Source organism: Molothrus ater, chromosome 3 (assembly GCF_012460135.2).
Source record: "Molothrus ater isolate BHLD 08-10-18 breed brown headed cowbird chromosome 3, BPBGC_Mater_1.1, whole genome shotgun sequence".
Classification (NCBI taxonomy): domain Eukaryota; kingdom Metazoa; phylum Chordata; class Aves; order Passeriformes; family Icteridae; genus Molothrus; species Molothrus ater.
The window spans coordinates 62,381,177-62,407,581 of record NC_050480.2 but is presented as its reverse complement, the minus strand read 5'-3'; the positions used below and the strand labels follow the sequence as shown (position 1 = coordinate 62,407,581).

General features: G+C 35.9%; 1 protein-coding gene across 12 annotated transcripts in view; it reads right to left on the bottom strand.

Moving 5' to 3' along the window:
* Positions 1-26,405, bottom strand: part of TRDN (triadin) — a 232,482-nt gene that overhangs the window by 180,334 nt on the left and 25,743 nt on the right. For 11 of the 12 annotated variants that reach the window (XM_054514398.1, XM_054514393.1, XM_054514397.1 and 8 more), the window contains exons 2-4: positions 14,210-14,419; positions 8,075-8,113; positions 1,515-1,652 (exon numbers count right to left, since the gene is read on the bottom strand). In XM_054514398.1, the coding sequence (XP_054370373.1) occupies positions 1,515-1,652; positions 8,075-8,113; positions 14,210-14,414 (382 nt within the window). In that variant the 5' untranslated portion in view covers positions 14,415-14,419. The remainder of the gene's footprint in view (positions 1-1,514; positions 1,653-8,074; positions 8,114-14,209; positions 14,420-26,405) is intronic. The other variant, XM_054514402.1, reaches the window with a different exon arrangement.

The following is a 26,405-nucleotide window of genomic DNA, read 5'->3' as shown; positions in this document are numbered from 1 at the left end:
ATGAAATTAAACAAGATTGTAAATCTAGAAATGGCCAAGGCAAAAAAGAATCCATTTCAGTGTAACTATAAGCCTTTGATTGCTGCACTATGTTACTGCACCTCCATGTAGGACATGGAATTGGAAGGAGTGATCCCGAATGACTGGCCTGGGTGCAGCCTCAGCTGCACTGACTACAGCACAGAGTGGGCAGGGTGCTGAAAGCACTTAATTTTTATGATATAGTGCAGTAAGATGCCTTGCTGCCTATTCACACTCCTGGTTGATGATGAAATTCCACTTGGGCAAAACACTGCCAGAGCTAAGGTTTCCAAATCTAGTAAACATCAGATCTCAAATTTTTGTCTGTCAGGTATTTCATGACTTTTCCTACTGCCATTAACTCTTAGACACTTGAGTATTTGAAAGTTTGCACGTGCTTTGGGAGCTATGAAATCCTAAAAATACACACTGATCAAATTTTACAAAGCTGTCTATTTTTCATCTTTTCTGTTTGTCAGCCTTAGGAGAGACTGGCTTTGTGCAAGTTATAAATCATATCTCAGAATAGGATGCCCAATTCACAGACCCACGTGTAGCAGCCTATCTATTAGCATTCATATAGGATGTTAATATAAAAAGCTCATGCACACATTTAAAAGGTAAACACTTGGTAATATCTCAGGTTTCTGAACAAATGGGTAGAAGTCAGTTTCAGTACATGTCACTTTTTAATTATATTCTGGTGTAGCCAAACGGAATGTAAAATAAACTACCGTGAAATGAAGATGTCACTCCTACACTAATCACTTGTCAGAATGACCAATATGATGTGACATGATGATCCACTACTGACTGTGAGCAGTCTCTGCTCATACTGGGGAACTCGGTTTTATTTTTTGTTTTGGTTTAGTTTTTGTTTTTTATTAACAGAAAGAGAGTTATTTCCAAAATAAAAATATTAGTAATTTACTTTTTTTTATCTGATTATGTAATGAAGAATGGTACCACAATGGCAAAATAATTTCTAGTAAACTGAATTATTTGCAATATGCCATCCAAAATCCCATAAGTTCAGTTGAAATGTTATATTCTTTTTCCATTTCAATATATTGCCCCATTATCAATATGTCAGATTGAAAAAAGTTCTAAATTTCTTGATGTATCTTGAATATTTTCCAGGGTTCTTTAGATTCTTGCTGATTAAAAGAAAACAGTCATTTCCATTCTCCGAAGCATATTTTGGTTGTGGCTTTGAAGTCGTATATAAATTAGTGTTCTTTTCTTCAAGATGTACTAATGGTCATATTTAATTCTGACAGCTTTTCTGTAATAGTACATTAAACATGAGATGAAAGCTAACAAAGAGACCAATTTACTGATTAAAATAGCCAGTGGATGCTTTATTAGCAACAATGTTCGCTTTTCATTTTTGTTTGACCTTCTTGTCTGTGATGTTAAAAGCTGAGTAAGCCGTTTTAATGCGTGTAAAAAAGCAGTTAGAGCAGTTACAGGAGTCTTTACATTACAAATACCTTCATCACTGTCATCATCATCACTCCATACGATGTCAGACAGTAAAGAAAAAAAGCCATAAATCCAATCAGAAGACTCTTCCAGTGTCTCATGAATGATTCTCAGTGGTTCTGTGCTGAGCTTGTGAACAGATCTTCCTGAGTGCAGAGTTTAAAACAAAAGCGATTTGAAAAAAGAACCCAAACCAAGCAACTCCTTCAGTAGTAAAAGTTCATCTTCATTTTATACAGGACTTATTATACTACCTCTTTTAGCAGAAACAAGGATTGTGAATGTTAATTTTTATTATTCAAGCATTTGAGGACAGCTCTCCTTCCTGTGGAAGGCTGGTATAAACTGTATCTTATTGCACTTGTTCACAGAGTGATTAAGGACTCAATGTACAATTTGGTGTGATGTTGTACTCCAAGTTCTGGCTCTCCTTCTGGGGCTTGGCTGGGCAAAATATGAGTATGGATTTCATTCTAATATTCTTCATCTTAGATAATTGCTTCATTTCAGCCCAGTTTTTAACCTCAGATCCCCTGCCTCTGGATGCCCATCTAGGATTCAGTCCCAATTATGTTCCATCTCCCCATTGAGCTCCTTCCTTCACACAAGTCCTGGCTGAAGAAATTGGTGAGCCTTGGGTTAGCTACTCAGACAGGTCACATCATTGTCATAGACCACACATACAGGATGGGAAGAAGAAAGCTGTGCGTACTCAGACCAAAATTAACCTGAGCTCAGAATAAACATGGATGCAAATCGTGGCACAGAGACTGCTACTTTCAAACTCATACTCCCGTGATTCTGGTTTTTCTCTCACAACTTTTCTAGAATTTCTTTTGCGTACACTTGTGCACAAGTGCATACTTAACTTGTTCTGGTCTTACTGCCCCTGTAGGCAAACAGCTTGGGAAACAAGGAAGCTGTGCAATCTCATGTCTGTCACGTTCCTGGAACCTCTGATGGAAGTGAGACTTCTGCTCCACACTGGATCCACACTCAGGCAGCGCAGCCATCAGTGGCTAATACTAGTACTCCCTTAAAGGCTTTTCCAATTGGGACTTCACCATATTTCTCCATACCTGACACACTACTTCAGAGGGACTTTCCCATCTCTGACAGAATTCTGACCATTCTGTGCAGCAATTTTCTATTTTCTTGAACTGTGTATCAAACATTGCTTAGGAAGAGGGAAAACCCTCATTCAGTCCATGTTACTGCCCATTGTACTTGAAACTGCAGACTGAGTCATTTCCTGGTCTGTGCAAAGCTTTTCCACAAATATAGGCAACTGAAGGTAGACTTCAAATGTGATTTGAGCTTTTGGCCTAGTCTTGCTCCCAGGAGTTTCGATAGAGATATGTACCCTGAATTTAACATTATCAAGGTGGGAACCATACCTCTCTTGTCTTTCTGTAGGTAAAGATTTTAGTAGGAAGCTAAAGACAAATCTATTCAGAACTACTTCTGATTGCAGTGTTCTGACTCACAAGCCAAAATGAAAAGCAGTCTCACATGGACTTGCAGGCTAAAAATCATGCAAGGTGCAGGCTTAAAGGAACTTTTTCAGTGACAGCAGTAGGAAAAGTGCTTATTAAGTATTTTCTTAAAGTGCTGTAACAAAACTTAGATGTAGCTTTATTTGAAATATAAATGAATCACTATTCATGTTCATTTTATTTCTAATTAATTATTCTGAAACACAAGAGACCAGGCTGACTTTCTATTGGTTTGCATCTGCTTGTTGATAATGCAGACCAAAGAAATATTATAGTTCATATTTTGTGAAAATTGTATTATACAGGTATATGCTGCTGAACAATCAGACACATCAAATAAATTAAAGGTATGACATGATGCAATGACAGAGTTATAAAGAAATTCATTTGGTGCACTATCGTGCACACTATTTTATTCAGAAAGATTGAGTAGTAAACCAGCAAATATTTACTTTGTTTAGCATGACAGTTATTTGCATTGTCTTCATGCATTGAGATGTAGAGATTTAATTTTTTCAAGTGATTTGCCAGAAATTGTCTTCTCAAGCGTTAACCAGGAGAAAGAATACCTATACTTACGCTCTTAAAAAGTAAATTTATGACCTGACCTCTGATGCTATTTACACTTTAATCTAGAGGTGCTAAGGAGTTAAAGTGGACTAATAGAATGGACATGGCCAGAGGTATCTTGGCATAATCAACATTTTGATTCACAAGCAGGGATGGTTTAACTTTGGACAGCTGCCTTTATTTTCAGTGTGGCTATCCACCCTCCTTTTACCCACTGGTTGCTTAGGAAGGGCTCAGTTACTTTTGCAGCCACAGTTTTTTACAGCTGCAAGGACTACAGCTATAAACTAAACAAGAATTGGTATCAATTTATTTTAATTAACTGGTCTGTCAACTAGTAGCTCAAAAACTGCTTCTGCTTCACAGGAAGCAGAGCTGTCCCCCCTGGGCAGGCAAGGGAAATGCTCAGAGAAGTGCAAGATCGAGAGCAGAGGAAATTATTCCAACCACCCCAAGGCAAGCCATCTTTGCTGATGAATCAGTCTTCAACATCATATCCTGGTCTTTAATTCATAACATCTTCATACCACACTATGAAAAGGGATTAGAAATTATAAGTGTCCAGAGGCAAAATTGTGTGTCCAGTCATGCCTATGCTAACAGGTGCAAGTTGCAAATCCTGTTTAACATAGAAAGTTTTGAAAAATCAGTTTGGTGCTATGTAGAGGACATTTTATTGGTATTTGCAAAATGAAATTTTGTATTAAACAGATACTGTGAGCTCACTTGTGGTCTGATGCAAGTGGCATGAAACTGAAAAATTATGTCTTTGTGCACTGATCTTCTGTTTAAATTGTATTTCCAACATTTTTAAGAGTAGTGCTAATAGTAAGGATGTGTTCGAGAATTCTTAAGAACACCACATCAAGTAATGCTGAAGTGAAAACTAAGACTGATTAAATCCATGCTTTTAGCTCTCCCAACAATTTTGACAGTACCAGGTGCTACAAGGTCCCTAGTAGAATGAAATACAAAGGAAATGAAACAATTCTGGTGTTAACAAGTACAGAGATTCAATGTACCTCACACACATGCAAAGAAAGACAATAATTTCCAGAAGATTTGCGTACTCTAACTTCAAGAGTGAAGCTGAAAGAATGCAGATTTTCATAACAAAGTTTGAGCTTCATATTTTTAAATTTAGAGATGTCCAGCAATTGAAAAAGTGACGAGATTTTTTGCAATCATCTTTTAGTCAACATATTTGACTGGATTAGCAGTCTTCCATCCAAATTCTCATTTCTTAGGAGACTAATTATTTTAAAAGTAAGCTCACAATATATTTATTTTTCTAACATATTATGTGTAATATAGAATTTGTAACTAATCTATAGCTATAACTAATATTATTTTAGATTAATATAATTGATCTAAACTGTAATTGATACATCATATATCACATAAAATCCATTGTTCTGGAAGCAGAGGAGGCAGGATTTTGCATTTAAATTGTAAAGAGGTTATTTCTCAGAATATTTCTCAGATAGATATAGACTTGTGAAGTTTAAGCTTTTGTTTAACTTTTAAATAGAGATTGAGCCAACTTTTAAGTCTTAGATAAAATAGTAAACAATTTATAAATGCCTGTTGAAGGAGGGGAAACGAAGTAAATGGTTACTGAGGAGGTAAAGCTCAGAAACATACAATTAATATTGAAGAATTTAGTTGACACTACATAATTACCTTTAATCACAGTTTAAATTCAGATTATCCTATTTAGTGAAATATACCTGAAAGGAGACTTAATCCCTGGTGTTCCTAAACTCCCTCAAAAGCCAGTGCAGAAAGACATATTGTGACCTTCAGAAGACAAGTGTCTCTCTTTCCTCTGAAATCTGTTTTAGGGTTACATGAATCAATTTCTAAAGATACCCACTCCTTTCCATTGACTAGAAAGGAAGTCTGAAAAATTAGCATGGATGCACCACCTTATTTTCCTATTACTGATATACGTGACATGGATCCTGCTAGTGATGTTGTTTCACATTTAAATCCTTCTTGTTATTGCACACTTTGGCTAAGCACTTAGACTTGTAACTTTACATTCATAATTAACGCCAGGACTATACAACTATTCCCCTTGATAAATTACTTATGTTCCAGAACACCACTGATTCCACAAAAATGCATTGCTAGAATGCTTTGTTTGTCAAAGTATTTTATAACTTGCTACAGTATAAAAGATGTTTTTCAGATCAGTAAAAATTCCTCTTTCTTGTGCTGGCATGTTCACTAGTGAGCATAGTAACAGTTTTGTTGTTTTGTTTTCAGAGGAAACATCAGAATTCCAGAACCTTCTGAAAAATGATGAAATTTGGAAGAGTTAAAGCTGACAGAGGAAGAATTTCAATCAAATAGAAGGAATTTGTATACTACTAAGATTTCAAAGAAATCTTATCCTAGGACAACTCAATTGAATTTGATTGGAGAATGTTTGTTAGCTATTGGAGATATCTGGAAAATTATTTGGATTTTCCATACTAAACATATGCAAATATATTTAAACTAATTATCTAAAAAATAGCATCAGATATGTTGTAGGTACTTCTAAAAAATTCCTATGTAATTTGAAACAGCACATAAAGTGCTACAGTTCTTTGTAGTTCTCTAGCATTAGTGGTAGAGAAACAGTAATTTGATTAAAAATGTGAGAACAACAGTCCTGAGCAATTAATTTCATCATTTCTGAAGTCTCTCTGGCTCAAAATCTTACTTCCAAATTATTTTAAAATCAAATTTTAACCTTAATGGTAATTAATAACCCACACTTAACACAGCTCCTTGAAACCAGGCACTGACAAAGTTCTCAAGTCCTGCAATTGGCATTAACAAGAAGATAGAAGGAAATTTTCATAACATGACAAAGAATTTTTGAACAGAAAACCCCTTTTTTTTTCATCAGGACTGATAATGGGTACTTTAAAAGTGATGTTTGGAAACAAGAATTGAGTAATCACATGGTATGATTAGCTGTAGCCTCTCAAGCAAATTTGGTTATGTTTAATAGTCTGTGTCATTTATTCCTGTGAAGTGCACAACAAAAAGTGACTAATTGATTATCTGTGCAAATCACTTCAGTCTTCATTCGAGTCTTAGTAACTCTGTGAGAAATGTAGTTTCCTATCAATCTTTTTTGCCTGTCAAATGGTTAAATGTATACTCAGTGTTCAACCTGTGTTAAGGTGGCCTTTTTTTTTTTTTAATGAATCACAGCAAATTAGTTAATAATTTTTGGATTTACATCAATTACATATTTTGACTCCGGTGAATGGAATGCAATTAAGTTACGAGTGATGGTAATTATCTGGTGCAAAGATTGATCTGTGAGATATAAACTACTTCATTGACACTGACAAGGTACAGCTGATGAAGACAGAGAATGTCTTGTGTTTGATAAAATACAAAAGCCGAACACTAGCTTTTGGTAATAAAACATATTTCATTCCTGGTAAAATATTCTATTATAAATATAGAGAACTATATTTTAATTATAAATTTTATATATTTTTAAGTTTCATTCTTTCTACTCTGTGATCTTTTAAAAAGTAGCATTTAAGATACTGAACTCAATATACACAGTCTCCTATTAATAATGTCCCAGTTTATCAGCATAACTGTCCTTAGGTCATATGTTTCTGTTTCATGGACTAACAGGTTTGTCAAGCTTATAGCTCTAAGCCATAAACAGGTAAAACTCTGGTGGGTACCACTGAATTATTAGTATAAAAATACTAACTGAATATTTAATTGTATTAGATATAAAAACTGTCCAAAGGTGCTGAGTCAGCTTTCTCAGTAATTTCCATTTAATAAGTACATATATTGTAAATATTAAGACTACAGCCTGTATCTGTCTCTTTCTAATATCAACCTTAGATAATTATATTGAGGTCAAGTTCATAGAGGAAACCTCACCTGAAAGGGAAGAAAAAAGTGGTTATAATTTACTTGGCAAAATTTAGAAAGAAATTCACAAACTCTCACAAAGTAAGTGAGTAATATCAGGTCCATTTGACATAGCCCTGCATGTGGATAGGAGTGTATGTTTAGGATGGGCTTTAGGTGTAGTTTATATGACTTGATTTGATAATAGCTGGAAGGTTTTGATTCAGATCTTCATTAGTTGGTGCTTTCTGAAACAGATCTAAAATAATTTGAAGCTTTATTTTTTCCCATTCTATGGGTTCAGTTCTCTGACTAAGAACACAGATCTTTGGATCTGTCAGGGTATCTGTAATGCCCTTTAAAGGGCACTAAAAGTGTAAAATTAGTACCTCAGCTTGACACCATTTCCTGGGACTCTCCTGGCTGGGGGCATGTTTTAGCTGTCAGATCTACTTCAAGCATGACGAGAAAATGAGGAACAGGCTGCTGCAAGCCCCAGCCCAGTGGAGTTGGGGTTAGCTGAGAAGCAGTGCTGCCCTGTGCTGGCCTCTGCTCGTGCCCATGCTTTGTTATCAGTCACACACATCTTCAGAACACTGCAGGCAGAAGGTCTTTACCAGGTGGGAAACAGGGATCATCGCAATGTTGTGCTATACCTGGTGGCAACAGCATGAACCCCAGAAAGGTCAACAAAAAAAATGAAGAAACACCGTTAGCAATAATGAATATTCTCAGCTGTCTCTTGGCTAAAGGAAGCACTTAAGGAGTGAAGTTTAATGTCTGTGGGGCTGCTGTTATGCGGCAGAAATTTGAGTTCATTAAATGGAGAAACAATGTGCTGTAGGTGTGAGATAATACAGTGTGAATCACAGCAAGGTAAAAACATGGTCAAACAAAGCACAGTATTTTCACAAGTCACAAACAAATTCTATTGTTGAAAATAATATATTACATATAGGTGATTCTAGTTGAGTTACTTCAATTTCTTCAACAGCAAATAACCGAAGAATTGCCTCACTGCAATTGCTACGGAATGAATTACTGGTTTGATTTGTTTGTTTAAAATTAGAAATTTCACAGATACCATTATGCACTGGAAATTTGCTTTGTGTTTTGTGTCCCATGAAGCAGATTTAACCATGAATTCTCCTCTTAGATCCTTCCCTATACATTGAGACAGTCTCTGGAATTTCATATTTTCAACTGCATAATGTCACAAAGTTTAATCTATCGAAATTTATCATTTATACACTGGACCTTTTGGGATGAAAGCAGCACTTGCAATACTGCAATAGTTCATAGATTGTCACTCTTTTCAGTATAAACTCATTTTCTAGGGGTTTATAACTCAGCTATGAAATCTGCTGCAGACTGAAACATGAGAAATCAGATGTCATCTGAGCAGCCCTTCTTTAAACTGGAATTGGGCTTAAATCCCTTAAAAGGATTTTTTCAAGGAAGAGAGAAAAAATGTTTTGTAGGTTTTAGGTACATTAATTGAAGTCATATAATTCAATTAAGAACTTCATTAAGAACTTTGAAACAGATAAGCTGTTCAATCGTGCTTTGAATTTACATTTATAAATACGGTATAAAATATATTTCAGAAGACTATAGCACTGTTTTGATACATTTCAGAGTGGGAGGTTTGTCTAAGGCTTTCCATGTTTAAAAAAGAGAAAAAATTGTATGTTCCATTAAGTTTGCTGGTGGTTTAAACTAATACAGAAGTTCATTCTTTTTCCTGACTAAATGCAAATATATTTTCAGCTTAAAAACTGATGTATATAAAGTCATAGGACACAGGAGCAAAAATAGCTACACTCTTCTTTTTGCAGTTCCTAAAAATTTCAAGTAAACATTAGCCCAACAAGGTGACTAAAGTGAGATGATATTGCAGAGAAAAATGTATGTGTATATTCCTTATAATAATTATATACTCCCCAAGGCCAGAAAAAATCCATCTGTGATTGCAAGGCAGTAATAAAAATGACCACAAGTTCAGGCAAGGAAATGGTGACTTCAGACTTCGTTATTCAGAAGCTACTATGGGAAGCCCCACAACATTTGGCCAGATGTTTTGCATTAACTTAAAAAGATTAGAGATATATAATGAAAGAAATCATCTGCCTGGATGGGAGCTCTATGCACTGTTAACTCCTCATTGCTAAAGGAATTACCTCCAAAAAGGTCCTGCCTTTGCTACAGGTCTCTAAAAAGCCTCTTTATTTGAGCAAAACAAATTAGCCCCAACAAAGAGAGTACCCATGTTTTGGTTTTTTTTTTTACTTATCAAAACAACTTAGCAAGCTCATTCTGCCAAGTGTGTCTGTGTGTGTTTTCTATGTTTTCACCTATATTATTCTGTAGGTAATTTTGGGTTTCATAGATTTGGTGAGGCTTCATTAGGTTTGATTTAGTCTGGCCTTTAGGTGACTGGCTAAATCACTGTCAATTTACTCTGAATATTGAGCATTCAGGATCTGAAAGTAGGGGGATGTTAATTAGCTGTAATTGGTCCCAGAGATGGCAGGGAATTTTGAATGCTCTATTAGCCCATTAACAAATATAGATTCCTGGGCAATCAGTCTTATGGACTAAAATAATCTTAAATTATTGAGTTGCATTTACCAATTAAAATGTATAATCCAGTTATGTGTACAAGAAATGCATGAAATACATTCATGAATTATGAAGCCTGTTCAAAAGGTGTGTTTTCTAACACAAAAGATGGAAGTAATGAACTGTTGCAAAGCACACACAAAGCCAAAATTAACTTTTTTCTTCATTTCTGAAAATATTGAAAATATATGAGATTCTTCAATGTGGTATTCTACTTATTCTATATTTGTACACACTGTGTACTGCATGAGATTTGTAGTTTCTTCTCTCAAGCTTTTGTAATGCATGTCACCTTCATACCACCTTAGAAATATTTCAGTCATGTTCACAGTTGTACAATACAGCATGATAGGAATGCAAGGCTTTCATTTGATTCCTCAAAGGAATGAGCATAATACACTAAAGCACAACACTGCAAAATTTAATTTCCTTCTTCTGGGTAGATAGAACAGGGTTGAAACTTTCAGTACAGATCTAATTCTTGTCTCATACCTTCCTTGAAATCCACTGCTAAAGCTAAAACTGATTTGTAGATTCTATCCCTGTCCTAACTTCTGAACAAACTGACACATAACTACCCAGGAAGCAAAGCTTCCCACATGCAAACTGTGACACAGGGCCCCCCTGTTATATTTTATGTCACAACCAGCACCTCCTCAATAATACAGAGTGCTATAGAATTTACAGCCATCATGTACTGGATGTGTGAAATTACACAAAACTGTATATTAAATCTTGCTGTGACCAGATCTTGAATTCATGTTATCTAACTTCACTTACAGAAACCCTAAGTGTTAACCTCCCTCAGCCTCCTTCAGTTCCATAAGCTACTTTACAAATGCTGATTAAAGAGGGCCAGCAAAAAGCAATTTACCACATCTACTTTAGCGTGAAACTAAACATGTCTTCTTCATATCATTCCAGGACAAATGCCATCTTATATAAATTGTCCAAAATTTCACAAATTGATAATTTACTGTTAAAAGGATGTGAAACCATAACAATCAAGAAGCAAAACCTAAGGGATCAGAGAGGCTTGTGTGAAGTTCATACTGATAAATTAAAAAAATATATAAGAGCTAAAATACATATACTGATAATTTATGTATTTTTTGAATTATTTGCCTTTCAGGCAAATGAGAGCAAAATTATTAATTATTGAAGGAAAAGAAAGCTCAGGTTCAAGTTTAAAGTACTTCCTTCTCAGGTCATGTGTAGTGTTTTTACTCAGCTCCATGAATCCCTGTGTACTCTAGGCAACTCATAATCTAGGGCATTGCACTTCCTGTATTTTCCAGAGGTTAGCAGCTCTGTAGTGTAATCAGGGGGAAAAAAATCCATGTCTATTCCTCAGCCACACAGCTCCCTGACTGGTGTACCAGGTCAGCCTGCTCCCGCTTTCTGCTGGCTCACTCCTGCGTGGCACAGTCACTGCTACAGCTCTGCCATGGAGACGGTCATTTCTGGCACAGAAACACAGTGGACATCCCTGTGGGAGGCCCCAGACCAGAATCCTCTGTCAGCTCTTTAACTGCCCTTCAAAAATCAGCAGGCTGCTCCTCGGTCACCCTCCTGTCTCCTCTAGGCTGAGTTCAGCTCTCTCAGCCTGCCTCATTCATATGCTCTGCATAATTTCTGAGCATGAACTTCATGGAACTTCAGGTAGAGAAACAGGAAAGAGATTGGAAGCACTGGCTTATGAAAGGCAAGTGTTCTTTGAGGAGAAATACACTGTTTTTTGCTGTGGTTTATGGATTTAAAAAGCACACAGTTGAATATAATTTTTTGGCATCTTTCATTTGCATTTGAAAACTAGGAAATTAATTTTAATCTTGCTTGCAAAACTAAATTTACAGTCCCAAATATAACTATTTACTCTTTTTATGTAGGTCTGTTTTTTCAAAGAGCAATATCAAACCCAAGTAAAAAAAATTACTGGGTTTTAGATTTAAGGAGCCACTTAGAAATATGCCTCAAATTCTACTTTCTATATGAAAAGGAAGCATTGCTTCCACTGTAGGCAAACTGTCCAAAGTGAAAATCATTCTTGTATCAATAATGCCAGCTATGTGATTCTAGGTACAATCTTCAGCTATTTCCATGGTATTTTTACAAATCACTGGGTCTAACTCAAAAAACCAGTAAGAAATCAGGAGTGGAAACTTATGGGTTGTGATAACAGCTATGCAACTATTCTTATATGTATGTAAATACATAAAACAGTCTAAAAAATCCTGGTCTAAAGAAGTACAGCAGTTCTGTCTCTTAATATTTGACCATCAAGATCTGATTTGAATGCTGGCTTAATTAATCACTTAGGAACAGAAATATTGCTGGGAAGGAAAAGAAACAAACTCATGAACTCTAAATACTGAAGTATCTCTGAGACCTTTACAAAACAAAAACTCACCCTGCAGATTAAATTTAACATTGCTTTATTTCTACATCCTGGTCTGAAAATGTCAGTTTCCATCAACACTTGTGAGATTTAAGTTCATTTAACCAGTACAATGTGAACAGAATTCCATCTGCTTCAGAAGATTCCTTCAGACTCTGGTACAGATACAAATTCTTATTGCTTAGCATTACCCTTTTTTTATTGAGCAAGTGTGACCTGATAGCAAGTTCAGAAATTTCTGAGTTTTAGAGTTTAGTCTGAGTTATGTCCTGATTCTTGACTGTTCATTGAAAACTTATTAAGAACTTGATTAACTGCTTGACTGATTGATTGGCTGATTAATATTTAATATGGAAAACTAAAGTTGAATATGAGAATTTCTTTCTTTGCTTGTCTCTCTGTTGTAGCATCAAGAGTTTGGTGTCCAAACTAAAATCTGATGCTTATTTTGTAAGGATGTCTCAAAAATAAATTTATATTTTCCTGGTACTCCAGAGATGTCCTTCTGAAAACAAAGACAGATGAAAAGAAATTTTGAGAAAGTTTTGTGGTACATTTTCTCCACATTTGAAGCTCTGTGACATCTATTGATCCAGGATTTGTTGGTCTCTTTCAAGATCTATATTTGTTTCAAAAGCTTTCTAAGTAAATCTTGAAGTCGATATTGATATATAGCAGGACAAAAAAAATCTATGAATTTATCAGTAAACTAATAAAGTCCAGGAAATTTACTCCAAAACATCAACTCAGTTTCTTTTGAATTAAAAGTCTGAAGTCCGAATTTCAATTCCTAGTTAATTATTGTGACAGATGCGATCACTTTAGAGCTGGAGTTCTCATTTGAGGAAGACAAGGACCTAATAATTTGTTTTCTGGTTCATATACATGTTTCCCAAGTGTTAATGGCTGTTAGCCTCACAAAGGTTTTACTACTGAAGGCTTTGTGAACACTACATACCCTTTGCAAACATAGGTAGTTGATTTGTTTTCCATTTTTTATCATTGGCAATAAAAGGCATAAGTATTCTATTTCTTTCTATTTGCTGCTCTTTTTTTTTTCTGTTCCTCAAATAGAAGGACAGTCCTTCTACCACCTGCTTCATTTTCATCTTTGTCCCCTGTAATCAATATATATGTAATCAATCATATTTATGTTTACCCTAAAGCTTGATCTTGTTCATTTGTCTATCCAAGTCTTAAAACTAGGCTAGATTATTGAAGACAAGGGTGTGTTTTAGCTAATATTAAGAATCTGGTCCTCTGAGTTATGGTTTTTGAAGATCAGTTTTAGGATTAGCATGTTCTTCTACATTTTTCTGATCACTGAACTGTGCAAGCAAATATCAGAATACTCAAGGCAACTATTACAGACTATATTTCTGAAAATATGAATAATACTAATTTCATTTTTTTCTAGAAAAAAAATATAGAAATTGGAAAACAGAAATCTGACCTTACATGCTCTTATATATTTTATGTTACTGTCAACATACTCATTTTCCAGGATGAGGGTGGGCTGCAAAATGGAGAGACTTAAATTATAAAGGTGCATGTGATGTAAACTAATGTGTTCTGACACTTTTCACAATATCTTCTCTCTTGGTAAACTCAGCAGAGACACTGTGCTGTCCCCAAGGAGGTGAGACACTGGCATATTTGTGTAATAGATGCTGCTTAATACATTTTTAACTTTGAATAGACGAGGTGTTAAACAGAATATGCTAAGTTTTACCTGCTAAATCTTTGTAATCCACCAAGTCAAACATTACAATAGCTACTGCTGACCAGGTAACAATCAGAGCAACAACAAGAAGCCATGCTGCTGGAGAGCTGAACGTGTTCACAAAGTCTTCTGTCACTGACTTCTTGCCCACTTTCATGGATGACGAAGGAACGGAGCCGTTCTTACCATCTATTATCGTCGTGGTTGTTGACATGTGTCCTATACAGACAGACAAAACAGAGCAAAACAGTGTAACAGCTTGGAGCCTTAAAGCCAAGAATATAAATGCTCTTTTGAAATTGTTTTGTCATCAGAATGTTTAAAATAAATATAAATATTTTATTACTGAAAAAAGGTTCCTGGACTTTCTGGAAGAAATAGTCACAACCAGCCTTTTTTATTATATGACATTTTTGAGTCTGCCACAAATAGCTACAGGCCTAGGAGAGTGATTGATGAAAGCATAAAATATTATTACCCTCCAAAGGATTGTCTTGTTACGGGCTATAGGCCAGATTCTCAGGTGATGTGATTAAGTGAACTTCCATTGACTTTAATGGAGCTAATGCATCTATGCCACTTGAGGTTTGGCTGGAATTCTGCTGTGAAGGACATGTATCAGAAGCAATAGAAATATATATACTTCATTTCATCCCACAGAAACAGAAATTATTTCCAAGTCCAGGATCCTTAATAGTTGTGAATAAGATTGTCGCTGATTTTAAAAACCTTTGTTTCTGGAATCTTTTACATAATGAAATAATCTCCTAAGAAACAAAAGTTACAATGGCAAAGCAGACTTGATTGCAGAAAGCATAGAATTGGTAATAAAAAGATGGTAGGAAGTTGAATGTTACTTAGCTAAGTGACCAGCTGACACACATTAACTACGTAATGAACAGTAACAGTAGTGACTTAACCTACTTCCTGAGGTACTAAAAATGCTAATTCTGGACATAAACATTAATTCTTCACACAAACCAAAACTATGGTAACTGAAACCTAACCGTATTTGAAAGTTCTCAACTTAATCTGCTTCATAAAATACATTTTGATAAAATAAACAATCTCGGGAGGTACATTTTTTTTTCCATTATATACAATAGCAATAGTAAAAGTATTCTGAACAGCGCAGTTCAAACTGGTAGAAGACCACGGTACCTCCACTTAGTTTGCAATATCTTGTATGTTAGAGTTAAAATCTTCAAAGATATATTACCTGTGTTCTTGGTCTGACACCAACTTGCAGAAATTAATTTCAATGTTTTAAGAGACCCTTGCCCATACAGACATCTAAACTTTCAAGGAATCAGGTAGCACCTGGTTTGTGCAGATCTTTGTTTTTTTTGTTGATTTGTTTGTCTTCTGTCACAGTTTATGCTACCTATAAAAATGATATTTTCTGTGTGACAGGGTTGCTCTGTATGAAGGTAAGCAGATTCAATTTCACTTTTGACATAGAAAATGACAAATAGGCACTGAGAAAATTTTGCTGGAGCTAAGGTACAGGCTGTTGAAGACTTTCCAATATTTACCATCACAATCTCTATTTAGACTCTCTTTGAGAATTACATTTATATTCTTAAAGAAATAAATGAATAAAGAAAGGAAAAAATCATTAATATTGCCATATATACATACATTTTTTCCTTCCTATTTTGCCCAAACAAATCTGCCGATCCTTATGCTAATGAATAATGGTTTTGTTCCTTCCCTGTAGAATGTTAAAACAATATCCTAATGTGATTCTGAAATGCGCCTTTATGCATCTGACAAAAACATAAAATTGGGAAGCACAATTTTGTTGGAAGAGGTACCCTAATTCTTAATCTGTCATATCTGTTTTCAAATTCATGTCTTAATCTGTTCTAGAATTCTTTTTTTAAAAAATTTTATTATGCAGTGCATTGTATTAATGAGTAGTTGCCTTAGCTCTGCCTTTTAATTTTGCTTCTGCATCTTGGTGCTGATCAGTGCCTTGCCTCAAGCCCTGAAAAACTGCTCTGCTACTCAGCAGAGCTGTAAAATCGAAATTGCCATATTACATGCTTTGTGTTACTTACTTGAAATTTGTTCTTATTTATAGAATATTTATTCTGTTCATAAATAATGTCTATCCCCTAGGATAGAATGTTTACAATTAAAAAAAATTATAAAACTATCACTGCTTCCATTTCTCCAAACAAAAATTTTAGATCAAACAATTCAGAGCAGGAGGAAAAATCTGCCAAGTGACAACTAAGAATAAAGATCAGCTTCCTAAGTCAAATTCAAAATCAATAGCATTTTGTCATCTTACTGCATACATGATGGAAGTAATTTGTGCATGTAACAGGTCATAAATGACACGTTATGCATTTTTTCCCCTTGTGGATATCAGTCAGAGTTTATGATGTGTAAGGGAGAATAGAAAGGTACTGTCTCATCTTGACAAATCTGATTAGTACCACAGCATGTCTTCAAGGACATCCTAGTGGCAGATATTTGCAGTTATAATACAAACAATTAAAACTCTATGTGTGTACACAGATATAGATTTATAATTACCAGTCAAAGGATCATTCCTCTAGGTTTGTTGTTATGAAAAATAGTTCCTTACTATTTAGTATACCTAACTTTTCAAACTTAGACTTTGTGTGAAGAAAATAGTAACTGATGATTTATCAATCAGAGCAATGCTGCAGAGACAGAGATTAAGTATGCTAGAAGGTTATCTATGAAAAGCTTTTGGCTGTTGTTGTAGTCATGTCAGATTTCCCTTTAAAAACACAGGATGTTATACAATAAAATTGCTGTCGTTGCATTCATTAAAGTGTGAGTGAACAGTTATTGGTTCAAATTGGACTGGAAGTCAAGCTAGGAAAGTACTGTAATATGCTGGAGGTTCCCAATACAGGCGCTTGCAGTGTGATTCAGGGACCTAAGAAAGATTTCCAGTGTGGTTTAAAATGCTTTACATTATCAAAAATGTCCTCACAGGACTGGCAGGCAAAATCTAAAGGACAGTAACTTTGGAACTGCCTAAGAAAAAAACCTAGACAGGATGCCTAAAGCAAATAGAAATTAGATTTTTGTTTCCCTAGATACCTTTATAAACAAAATTGACTGGAGGATTTTATCTAATGACTCCTGAGAAATACATTGTTTGCTGCTACATAATCTCATGTAGGGTGGATTGTATATTCATACCATCACCATTTCATGACTCCAAAATGAAGAGGCAGTAACACTGAGATGATCTCCCTCTCTCCACAAGCATTCTATCATTGTAGTACCCAAGGTGTTTTCTGCGTGTCTTTCTCTGGTTCTTTCTCACTTTCAGGTGTCTTGGTGCTCTGTTCATTTCTGTCCACCTTCTACCAGTTCTAACTTTCTCTTCAAACCTTCAGTAATAATATTTATGAAGCTAGACAACAGAGAAAAAGGGGATGTATATACAATGTTTTCATCAGTTCAGCCAGCAGTGACTCTCCTTTTTCTCAGAAAAGCACCAAAGTTAGGCAGAACTCCTGCCCAAGTGGTCAGCGGAGATTCAGGTGCCCAGTGGGGGACTGAGGTACACAAACAGGCATTTTTGTTGCTTTGAAATCACCTGATTGAGCCTATTGAGTTCTACATTTACAATTAGCAGAGGTCATTCAGCAGCAGGTTAAAATCAGATTGCTGAAATTTCCTAGGTATCTTTGCTGTCCATATAATAAACATTTTCTCTCTCAAGACAAATTTCTGTGTCCATATTACAGCCAGCCTGAATCCAGTCAGTTTACTTTTGATGAGCACTGCAGTGGATCAGGAGATTCATGAGCGGATCAGTTGTCCCTGCTCTGGGAGAGGCAACATCCATCACAGGAGTGGAGGGTGCAGCTGAAGGCTGCTACAATTTCAGCCATCCAATTTTAATCCACCGCCACATGTCTGCTAGAGCCTCTTGGCACTTTGGGTTGTGATTGGTATTGATTTTCAATGAGGATGGGAACTTTAAAAAGTTATATATATATTTCTATAAAAAGATTACTCCAGGGATATATACCTCTGACTGCACATCACGATTTCTCATGCACACAGGACTGCCCCATCAGGTCGCAAATGTCACCTTTACATCAACAGATTGATTTGCTAAATTCCAAACAGCTAAAACTCTGATATTCTTACTATTCCCCTGGTTTCAGAGTTGTCACTTAGAATACAATCTGAAGACCCATTAGGTCTCGTAAGTATAAATAAACCTTGACAATTGGTGACAACTTTGAGGAGAACACCGTGTGACTTTCAGAATCCAGAGTGAGGTTTTAGTCCTGGCAGCTTAGGTAAAATAGTCTTTGTATTTGTGGGCTGAGGCATTATCTCCTTAAAACTTAGTAAGCATAGGAGTCCATGGTTAAGGATGAGGACTTGATTTTAGAATTCAACAGCTACACCTTCTACTACACTAGTAGAAAAATGAAACAAAACAAAACAAAACATCCAAAATTAATAATTAAACCAATTCTGCTCAGACTCATTCAGGTGAAAAGAGTAATTTTCTCTATTTATATCACTTCATAACTATTTTATGTATAACAATCTCATTCTTCCAATAAGACAAAAAAATTAAGTAAAATATTCAATGTGCAATGCCTTTTTAAGGCTAAGTATATTAAAAGCACAGGGCTAGTTACAATACTAAAAAAAAAAGTGGTTGTTCACTTTTAAATAATAATATTGTTGCTAGGGCAATACATTGGGATGTGAGAAACCTCACTGCAGTGTGCTCTAAATGAGAGAGCTGGTAGATTTTGACATGTCTGTTGTACTCCCCAGATGAGCACTCCAGTAAATAGGCTACAGAGTATTCTGGATTCAGGTCATTAATGGCTTCTGTTTGACCTATTCCACTTCATTTGGAATATTTAAATACTAATTAAGGAAGCAGGGAAGAGAAAAAATGGCTGTAAAAATCGACACTGGATGTTAAGCACCAGCTCAAGCCTTGGGCTTTAACCTGGTGACCTTATCAACCCAGCACTGCTGGGATCAGGCACGAGTCTCAGCCTACAGTAAGTAGGGCACTGCAGGGAGAAGAGGACGAGGGATTAGAACCCTTCAGTGAAGAAGTGGGCAATGGATATAAGATAATCTGCTGCATTTTCTTCAAGCTCAGCACATCACCCTTAGTGAGTCCACAGACCTGCAGGTACCACAATAATCGCTCTTTCCCCACGTGAGGAAAATTATTTCTACCACAAGAAAGGATTACACCTACACCCGTTGTTCAGGAGATACTTATGCCTGACTGTGACTTCCTCCTGTTTCAATATCTCTGCTAGGGTTTCTCCTTCCTTGGCTTATATGAACATAAAGGAAAAGACAGAATTATTTCTGTGGTCAATAATTAGTACCTTACAATAAAATATTAGTAATAATATTTTTTTTCCTAAAGCAACCTAATGAATTTTTTCATTCTTTTGGTCTTGTTTATATATTTATGTGAAAACAAAATGCCGAGCAGAGAGAAGAGAGACCTTCAAGACCCTCTGTATGCACTGAACAGAGAGCCTCTATCATCTTATCTGACCAGAACCAGGGGCCAAAAAATGCAGATACTGGACAACAACCAACAGAGTACAGAATATTTCAGAGGAGAAAAAGCAAGAGCACTGCAGCTGGTCAAAACCTTTTGGTCTCCTCCAAATATTGCTAAAGGATGCAATTAAAGTGGATTTAAAACCATTTTCTGTGGAAGATCTGTAGCCCTGGCAAACTTCAATAAGTTAGAAACTCAGCTAGATGCACTAACACAGACCATGACTTCAACTGGACATACATGGAAATATAGATACAAGACTTTTTCTAAAACAGAGAATGTGGGGTGATAAAATGTAAGAAAATAAAGATAGTGTAGAAGGTAATCTCACCCCTGATGAGCTGCAGTTGTACTAATCACCAAAGATTAGGAACAGGCCTGCCCTTAACAAGCCACAGCTGTGTCCAATGAGGATGAGTGCTATAAAATAGTGGGTTAGCCCGTCAAGAAGGGAGATGGAGTTTGTTGGCTGTGCTAATGGAGAAGTTGGTGTCAGTGCTGTGAGGAGCTGCTCATGAGAAATCACTGAGAGTGTATGGAACTTTTGCAATAAGATGACAACAAGAGAAGGAGCTAGAAACAGGGAAAGACAACTTAAATAGGCGAATTGAACTTATCTTTGAAAGTTCCTCGCTCTCACGATTATCTGCAACAGATTGTGAGCAGGACAAGGATCCACAGTGCAGCCCAAAAATGGGTAGTGGGCAACTAGTGTAGGTTTTCTGAGCATGGACGAGCTTTTGAGCAGAAATGTGAAAATTTTAAGAAAAGCTAGTTTATTTAGAGATAGAGAAATCATCTCTTGAAATTACTGACATTCAGCAATTTCTTCTCATTTTTATCAAACTATATCTCTGTACATATGAATGAACAAAGGCCACTGGAATACCTAAATAGAAAAATAAATAAATGGAGTTTCACAACTGATACAAGAATTTAAATTTATTATGCAATGTACCAAAGTGTTGCTTTACTGTTTGTGTAATTAAAGTGCAAAGAGAAAAAACCTCTCAGCACTTTTGTATAGTCACAACTTCTCAGACTTTAAGGTAGTCTTGCTGCAGACTAGAGGCTTAGAAAGCTGCGTCTGGGACAGTATATGAGAGAACATATGCAGATTTATCGGTGACTGATAGTTATAAAAATGTAATAATCTTTATGAAATGTGAAGAACAGGGCTGGAGATTATGCAGCAACCGATTCTACATAACAAAAGAAATAGAATAGATGTTATGGAATATGGAGAAGAGGTGTATGAAAATTAGTTGAATGATTGGATTCAGAAAGGCACTTATAATTATTATGGTGGTTGGTCTGCATATGTTTTTAATTTCCTCTTCTGTTATTATATCTGTATTGGTTTTATTTTTGATCAATACAGAGCATCTGATAATTTCAGGAAGTAGATAGTATTAATCTTTCTATTCATTGTCCAAGAAATTATGTACACCAATCTTTTCATTTTGTCAATTTCAATAAGCAGCTTTTAGAAGAAAAGATGCATTCTCTCAAGCCATTTCATTATCAAGTCCAAAGAAACTGTGTACTTCATCCAGCATCAGTAACTTATACTAATAGCACTACTATGGGGTGAAAACTAGAAATTCTTAATGCTGTATGCATGTTAGTACCTGTGACATATATTTTTGGATTTTAATAATTGCAGTTGCTTAGGATACTGTGGTAGGTTGACCCTGGCTGGATGCTAGGTACTCCCCAAAGCCTTAATACTCCTCTCCTTCCCTGGACAGGGGATAGAAAATATAAGAAGAGGTTCATGGGTTGAGATAGGAGCAGGACAAAATCAGACACCAGTTATTACCATGGGAAAAACAGACTGAACTTAGGGAAATTAGTTGAATCAATCACAATTGGTAGTTAGAAATATAATCTAAATCTTTCAAACACTCTTAATTTCATTTCAAAATTTCTCTGCATCCTCCCTGCAGAGGTGCAGGGGGAGAGGAAATGGGGGATTGTGGTCAGTTGGTTCATTACATGCTGTATCTGCTGCATTTTTTTTCCTCAGGGGGAGGATTCACCCTCTTCCCCTTCTCCAGCATGGATCTCTCCCATAGGAGACAATCCTCCAGGAACTTCTCCAACTCGAGGCCTTCCCGTGGGCTGTAGTTCTTGGCAAACTGCTCTAGGGTGGGTCCCTTCTCTGGGGTGCAGTCCTTCAGGAAAAGGCTGTTTCAACACTGATTCCCCAGAAGGTTGAATTTCTGCCAGCAGCTGCTCCAGCACGGGATTCCCATGGGCTCACAGCCTCCTGTGGGCACAAACCTGCTCTGGTGTGGACTCCTCCAGGGGCTGCAGGTGAATATCTGCTCCCCTGTAGGACTGCAGGGAGCCAGTCTGCCTTACCTCGGGCTGCAGGTGAATATCTCCTCCCCTGTAGGACTGCAGGGAGCCAGTCTGCCTTACCTCGGGCTGCAGGTGTCTGGGGCACCTTCTCCATCATTGACCTTGCAGTCTGCAGAGCTGTTCCTCTCACTTGTTCTCTCTCCTCTCTCTGGCTGAAGTTTTTTTTTTTTTTATTTCTCCCCTTCCTAAATATTTTCTCTCAGGTGTGATACTCTCATCATGATGGAATCCATCTTTGCCCGTGATGGGTCCATCTTGGGGCCACAAGATATTGGGTCTGTCAAACATGGGGGAAGCTTCTGGCAACTTCATCCAGGAATTGACTCTGTATCCTCCCCCACTACTGAAATCTTCCCATGAAAACCCAGCATGGATACAGTATGCTACCATGGGTTATGTGGAAAAAAGTAAAGGATCTTGTTAGGATTAGTAGAAAATAACTAATACTAACTAGAAAACCTCCATAGCTGTATAATCAGAAAATTACTTTCCAGTGTTGTACAACCAGGTTGCAGTAGGGACTGGACAACTACATGTAAGAAATATGGACTTTTGAATATGAAGATATGATCTCTAACTTGGGAATTTTCTTTATTTAATTTCCCTGAATGCTGAGCAAGTATATTTGCAGGGCAGTGTCTAAGCATTTAAAACAAAACTTTTTCTTCAACAGTGGCTGCTGAAAAAGACAAGATACTTTCAAACCTTCATTTTTCATCTACTAAAATTATTTTAATGCGTGTATCTGATATTTTTTCACTGAGGACAGCTGCAAAGATTGCCTTAAAAAAACTTTTGTGTATACAAAAGACTGGTTGTACTTCATATAAGAAGTTGACATATGTGGTTAACTCCTTGTCATGTAGATTCAAATGATAGATTTGGACCTTTGCTGTACAAAAGGAGTCAGAATTCCCTGAAGGAAATCGGGACTTCACCTCCCTCCCAATCAAGGAGAGAAATTCAACCAGTAGCAATAGAGGATGGTTTGTCTAGAAAATCTCAGAGAACAGAGTGGAGTAGTAGGGAAGAAATTCTGGGAAGGACAGCTGGAAAAATCAATTTGTTCTAGCAACCAGTGTAATTGATAAAAAAGATAATTGGAAGATTTAGAAAGGAACAAGTATACATAACTGCAAAAAGGTCTCTTTGCTCCAATCATATTTTCCTTGCAGAAATGAAACTTGATTTTTCAAGAATGTATCACTGGGCCCTGTTGAAGAAATGTTAATACTAGCTATTGCTTGTTCTGGAATAGAACCAAAGCCAAGGTACGAAATGTAGAATTACATAAATTACATATGAGGCTCTACCTTTTGTGCAGGTGTCTTGAAACAATCTGAGAACTTCAAGTAGGGGAAGCGAAAACCAGTTTCAGCCAGACCTAAATTACACTGTGCTTTAAAATACAATCAGCAGTAAAATAAGTGAACTCCCTCTCAGCTGGTGTACTTCTAAGCTATGTCTTCAGAGTGCCTGGTTAGGTCAACAGGTATCTGAAGGATTTAGGTGTCTACATCCCATTGAAAGTTCATACAAAATGAACCCTAAATCACACTAAAAGTTGATCTTCAGTGATTTGGAGCTGAATTTTCATCTTTTCTTACATGTTTGAATTTCATACTCTAGTGGAGCATTGGTGACACTTCAAAATTAAACAGTAAAAATCTTGTCTCATAACTTAGCAAGGAAGTGTAAAAATTTCTTCACTCCAAAATTGCTTCTAAAGAACATTAGGCTGATATGAGCTTTAACCTTCTGCTCTGTGGGATTGTTTCCTGTGTGCATATGCATTTCAGTAGGCTTTTACAGTATTCTGATTATTCAGACAAAGAAGGCATTAGCAGTAATTAAAAGATCTTCTGTGCTGTTAGCTTCACAATACAATTAGTCATATAAGACTATCTGCAATAATTCATACCTGAAATTATTTTAGAAACAATAGTAAGGGAAGACCTGAGGACCAGGTTTAAGAGATGACGTTTTATTGGGAAATTTTACAGATTTTAATTACAACTATATCACCTTTTGCTATAATTTCTTGAGACCTTAGCAGACGACAGGAATGAATAATAATAAAAATAGGATAAATTACTTTATAGAATCAAAACTGGAGGATGCGCATTTGATAGTAACAAGAGAAATGTAATTTACTGCTGTTCAAGCTAGATACTAGGACGTGCTTCCTTTCCAAAAGGGACCAGATTTCACCTTTTCATGATCTGAAAGCTGGAAATTTACATTTTTCTCTTTTAAGTATATCTTCAATTTGATACTTTTTTTATATTGTCTTAGAAATGTGATTCTTTAAAAAAATCAAATGTTTCATTTCTAGCTTCTTAGCATGCAGATGAGCTAAGAATGCAACTGAATTCTGAGCACTCAATCCTAAACTAGCAGCAGTCTGAAAAATCAATTATTTGTTTGGTTCCACATCTGAATTTTTTTATTGATTGGTAGAAATGCCTTCCTTTCTTTGGAAATAAATTGGTGCTCTGAAACAGTAAAAAGTTTTACCTTCCTGTTCATCTTAGTAACCTGACATTTCAGAAAGAGATGCCAAAGGGATATTTAGACACACTTCTGAGTTGATATAAGCTGAGAGGTACATCTTATCTTTTAAAATGTCAAAATGAAAGTTGGAGAAAAACGATTGCCATTTATCTCTAAATAGCAGTAGACCTTCTGAAGCAACAGCACTGTGTGCAGTCCCCTTGTTATTAGATTTTGGAAACTCAACTTTATGCATCCTTGAAATATTCAGAAGGGATTAGGAAAAAACCCATTGACTTATTTTTTATTGTTGAAAAAAAATTAATCTATTCTCATCTGTAAAATGATGACAGTCCTAATAAATAATGAAACTTACTAGAATAAATAGTAGGTTCCACACACTTATCTTCATTCTGGACAAGTCTACTAGTATAAAGAAACTCTATAAAGACAATTCCAGATCTGTGCTTCCTCTGATGGAACTAATATTTTCTCTCAAATAAGTGTATTGAGGAATATTTAATATGATTATTTGCTTGATTTCTTTTATTTCAGGCTAAGATGACTGTGAAGGTTGGACCAATTTTATGTCTTAATGTACTGGCATTTACAGATTCTGAAAAGTTCTAACAATAATTTACTGTAATCTGCAAGTTATGGTGCAAGTCTGACACGTCTTCCATATGGAGCTACCCAGTCACTACAGCACTCAAATATGGAGTTCAACACATGCATAGTTTAAATATATATACTCATAAGACATATTGAAGAAACTTGGTTGCAGGTCTTTAACCAGAGACAGAAGATAAAGGTATGTCTGGCAAACAACAGAAATTGCAATGGTAAGTTATATAGTACATATATATACATACAGAGAGAGAGAGAGACAAAACTTTGTTAAAAATTGGAGCAAAAATTTCTCATCTGACAGAAGGGGAAACCTAAAATAAATGCTTGTGGCAAGTTAGCCATCTATGTTACTGTTAGATCTCACATGTAAATGGCAATTTGCAACTAAATTATAGGTCATCCTGTCAGTGAGAGAAAACTGAAAGAAGGCTGCTGAAGAAAACTTGCTTAGTATAAGCAATTTCCCAAGAGACAGTAGTTAGCTACAGTAAACAGATGAAGCAAGGTCTATCTTCTGTCAGGCAGTTATTTTCAAATTAATATGGGAGTACTCCATCTGTATAATTACAGAGCAGCTGAGGGCAAGCCCACTACATAGACACCTAAAATACTGGGGAAATTAGATTTTCTGAAACTTGATTCTAAAGTTATTTTCCTATCCTATTTTATATCCTAAAATATAAACGCAAAATTATTTCTGATATGCTCTTTGTGTTCAGTGTAAGAAAAGAATTCTAGGAAGCAGTGGCAATCATAGAAATGGTTCATCTGAAGGGTTTGGGTTGGTTTATTTTTTTTTTCTGTTTTTGGTCTGAAAAGATCCTATGGAAAATATCCTTTCAGTTTTAGGACACAAGAGAAATCTTAAACTGACACAAAGGAATAGAATTCAGCATTTATGTAAAAATTATTGGTGTGTTTCATAACTTTCTTCCTGCAATAACAGTTCCTAAAATTTTAAAGTGGAAGTTTAACCTTGATAGCCCAAATTAATAATACCGTTAATCTCCAATCTTTATTTGGAAAAAGGCATGATCTCTAAGGGCAGCTGAGACATGTAGGATATGCTGTCACAGTGAGAACAGTTGATCTTTGTTGAGGGTTCATATTCACAACACACCTGTCATCTAACATGTATTCTGAAATCCTCAA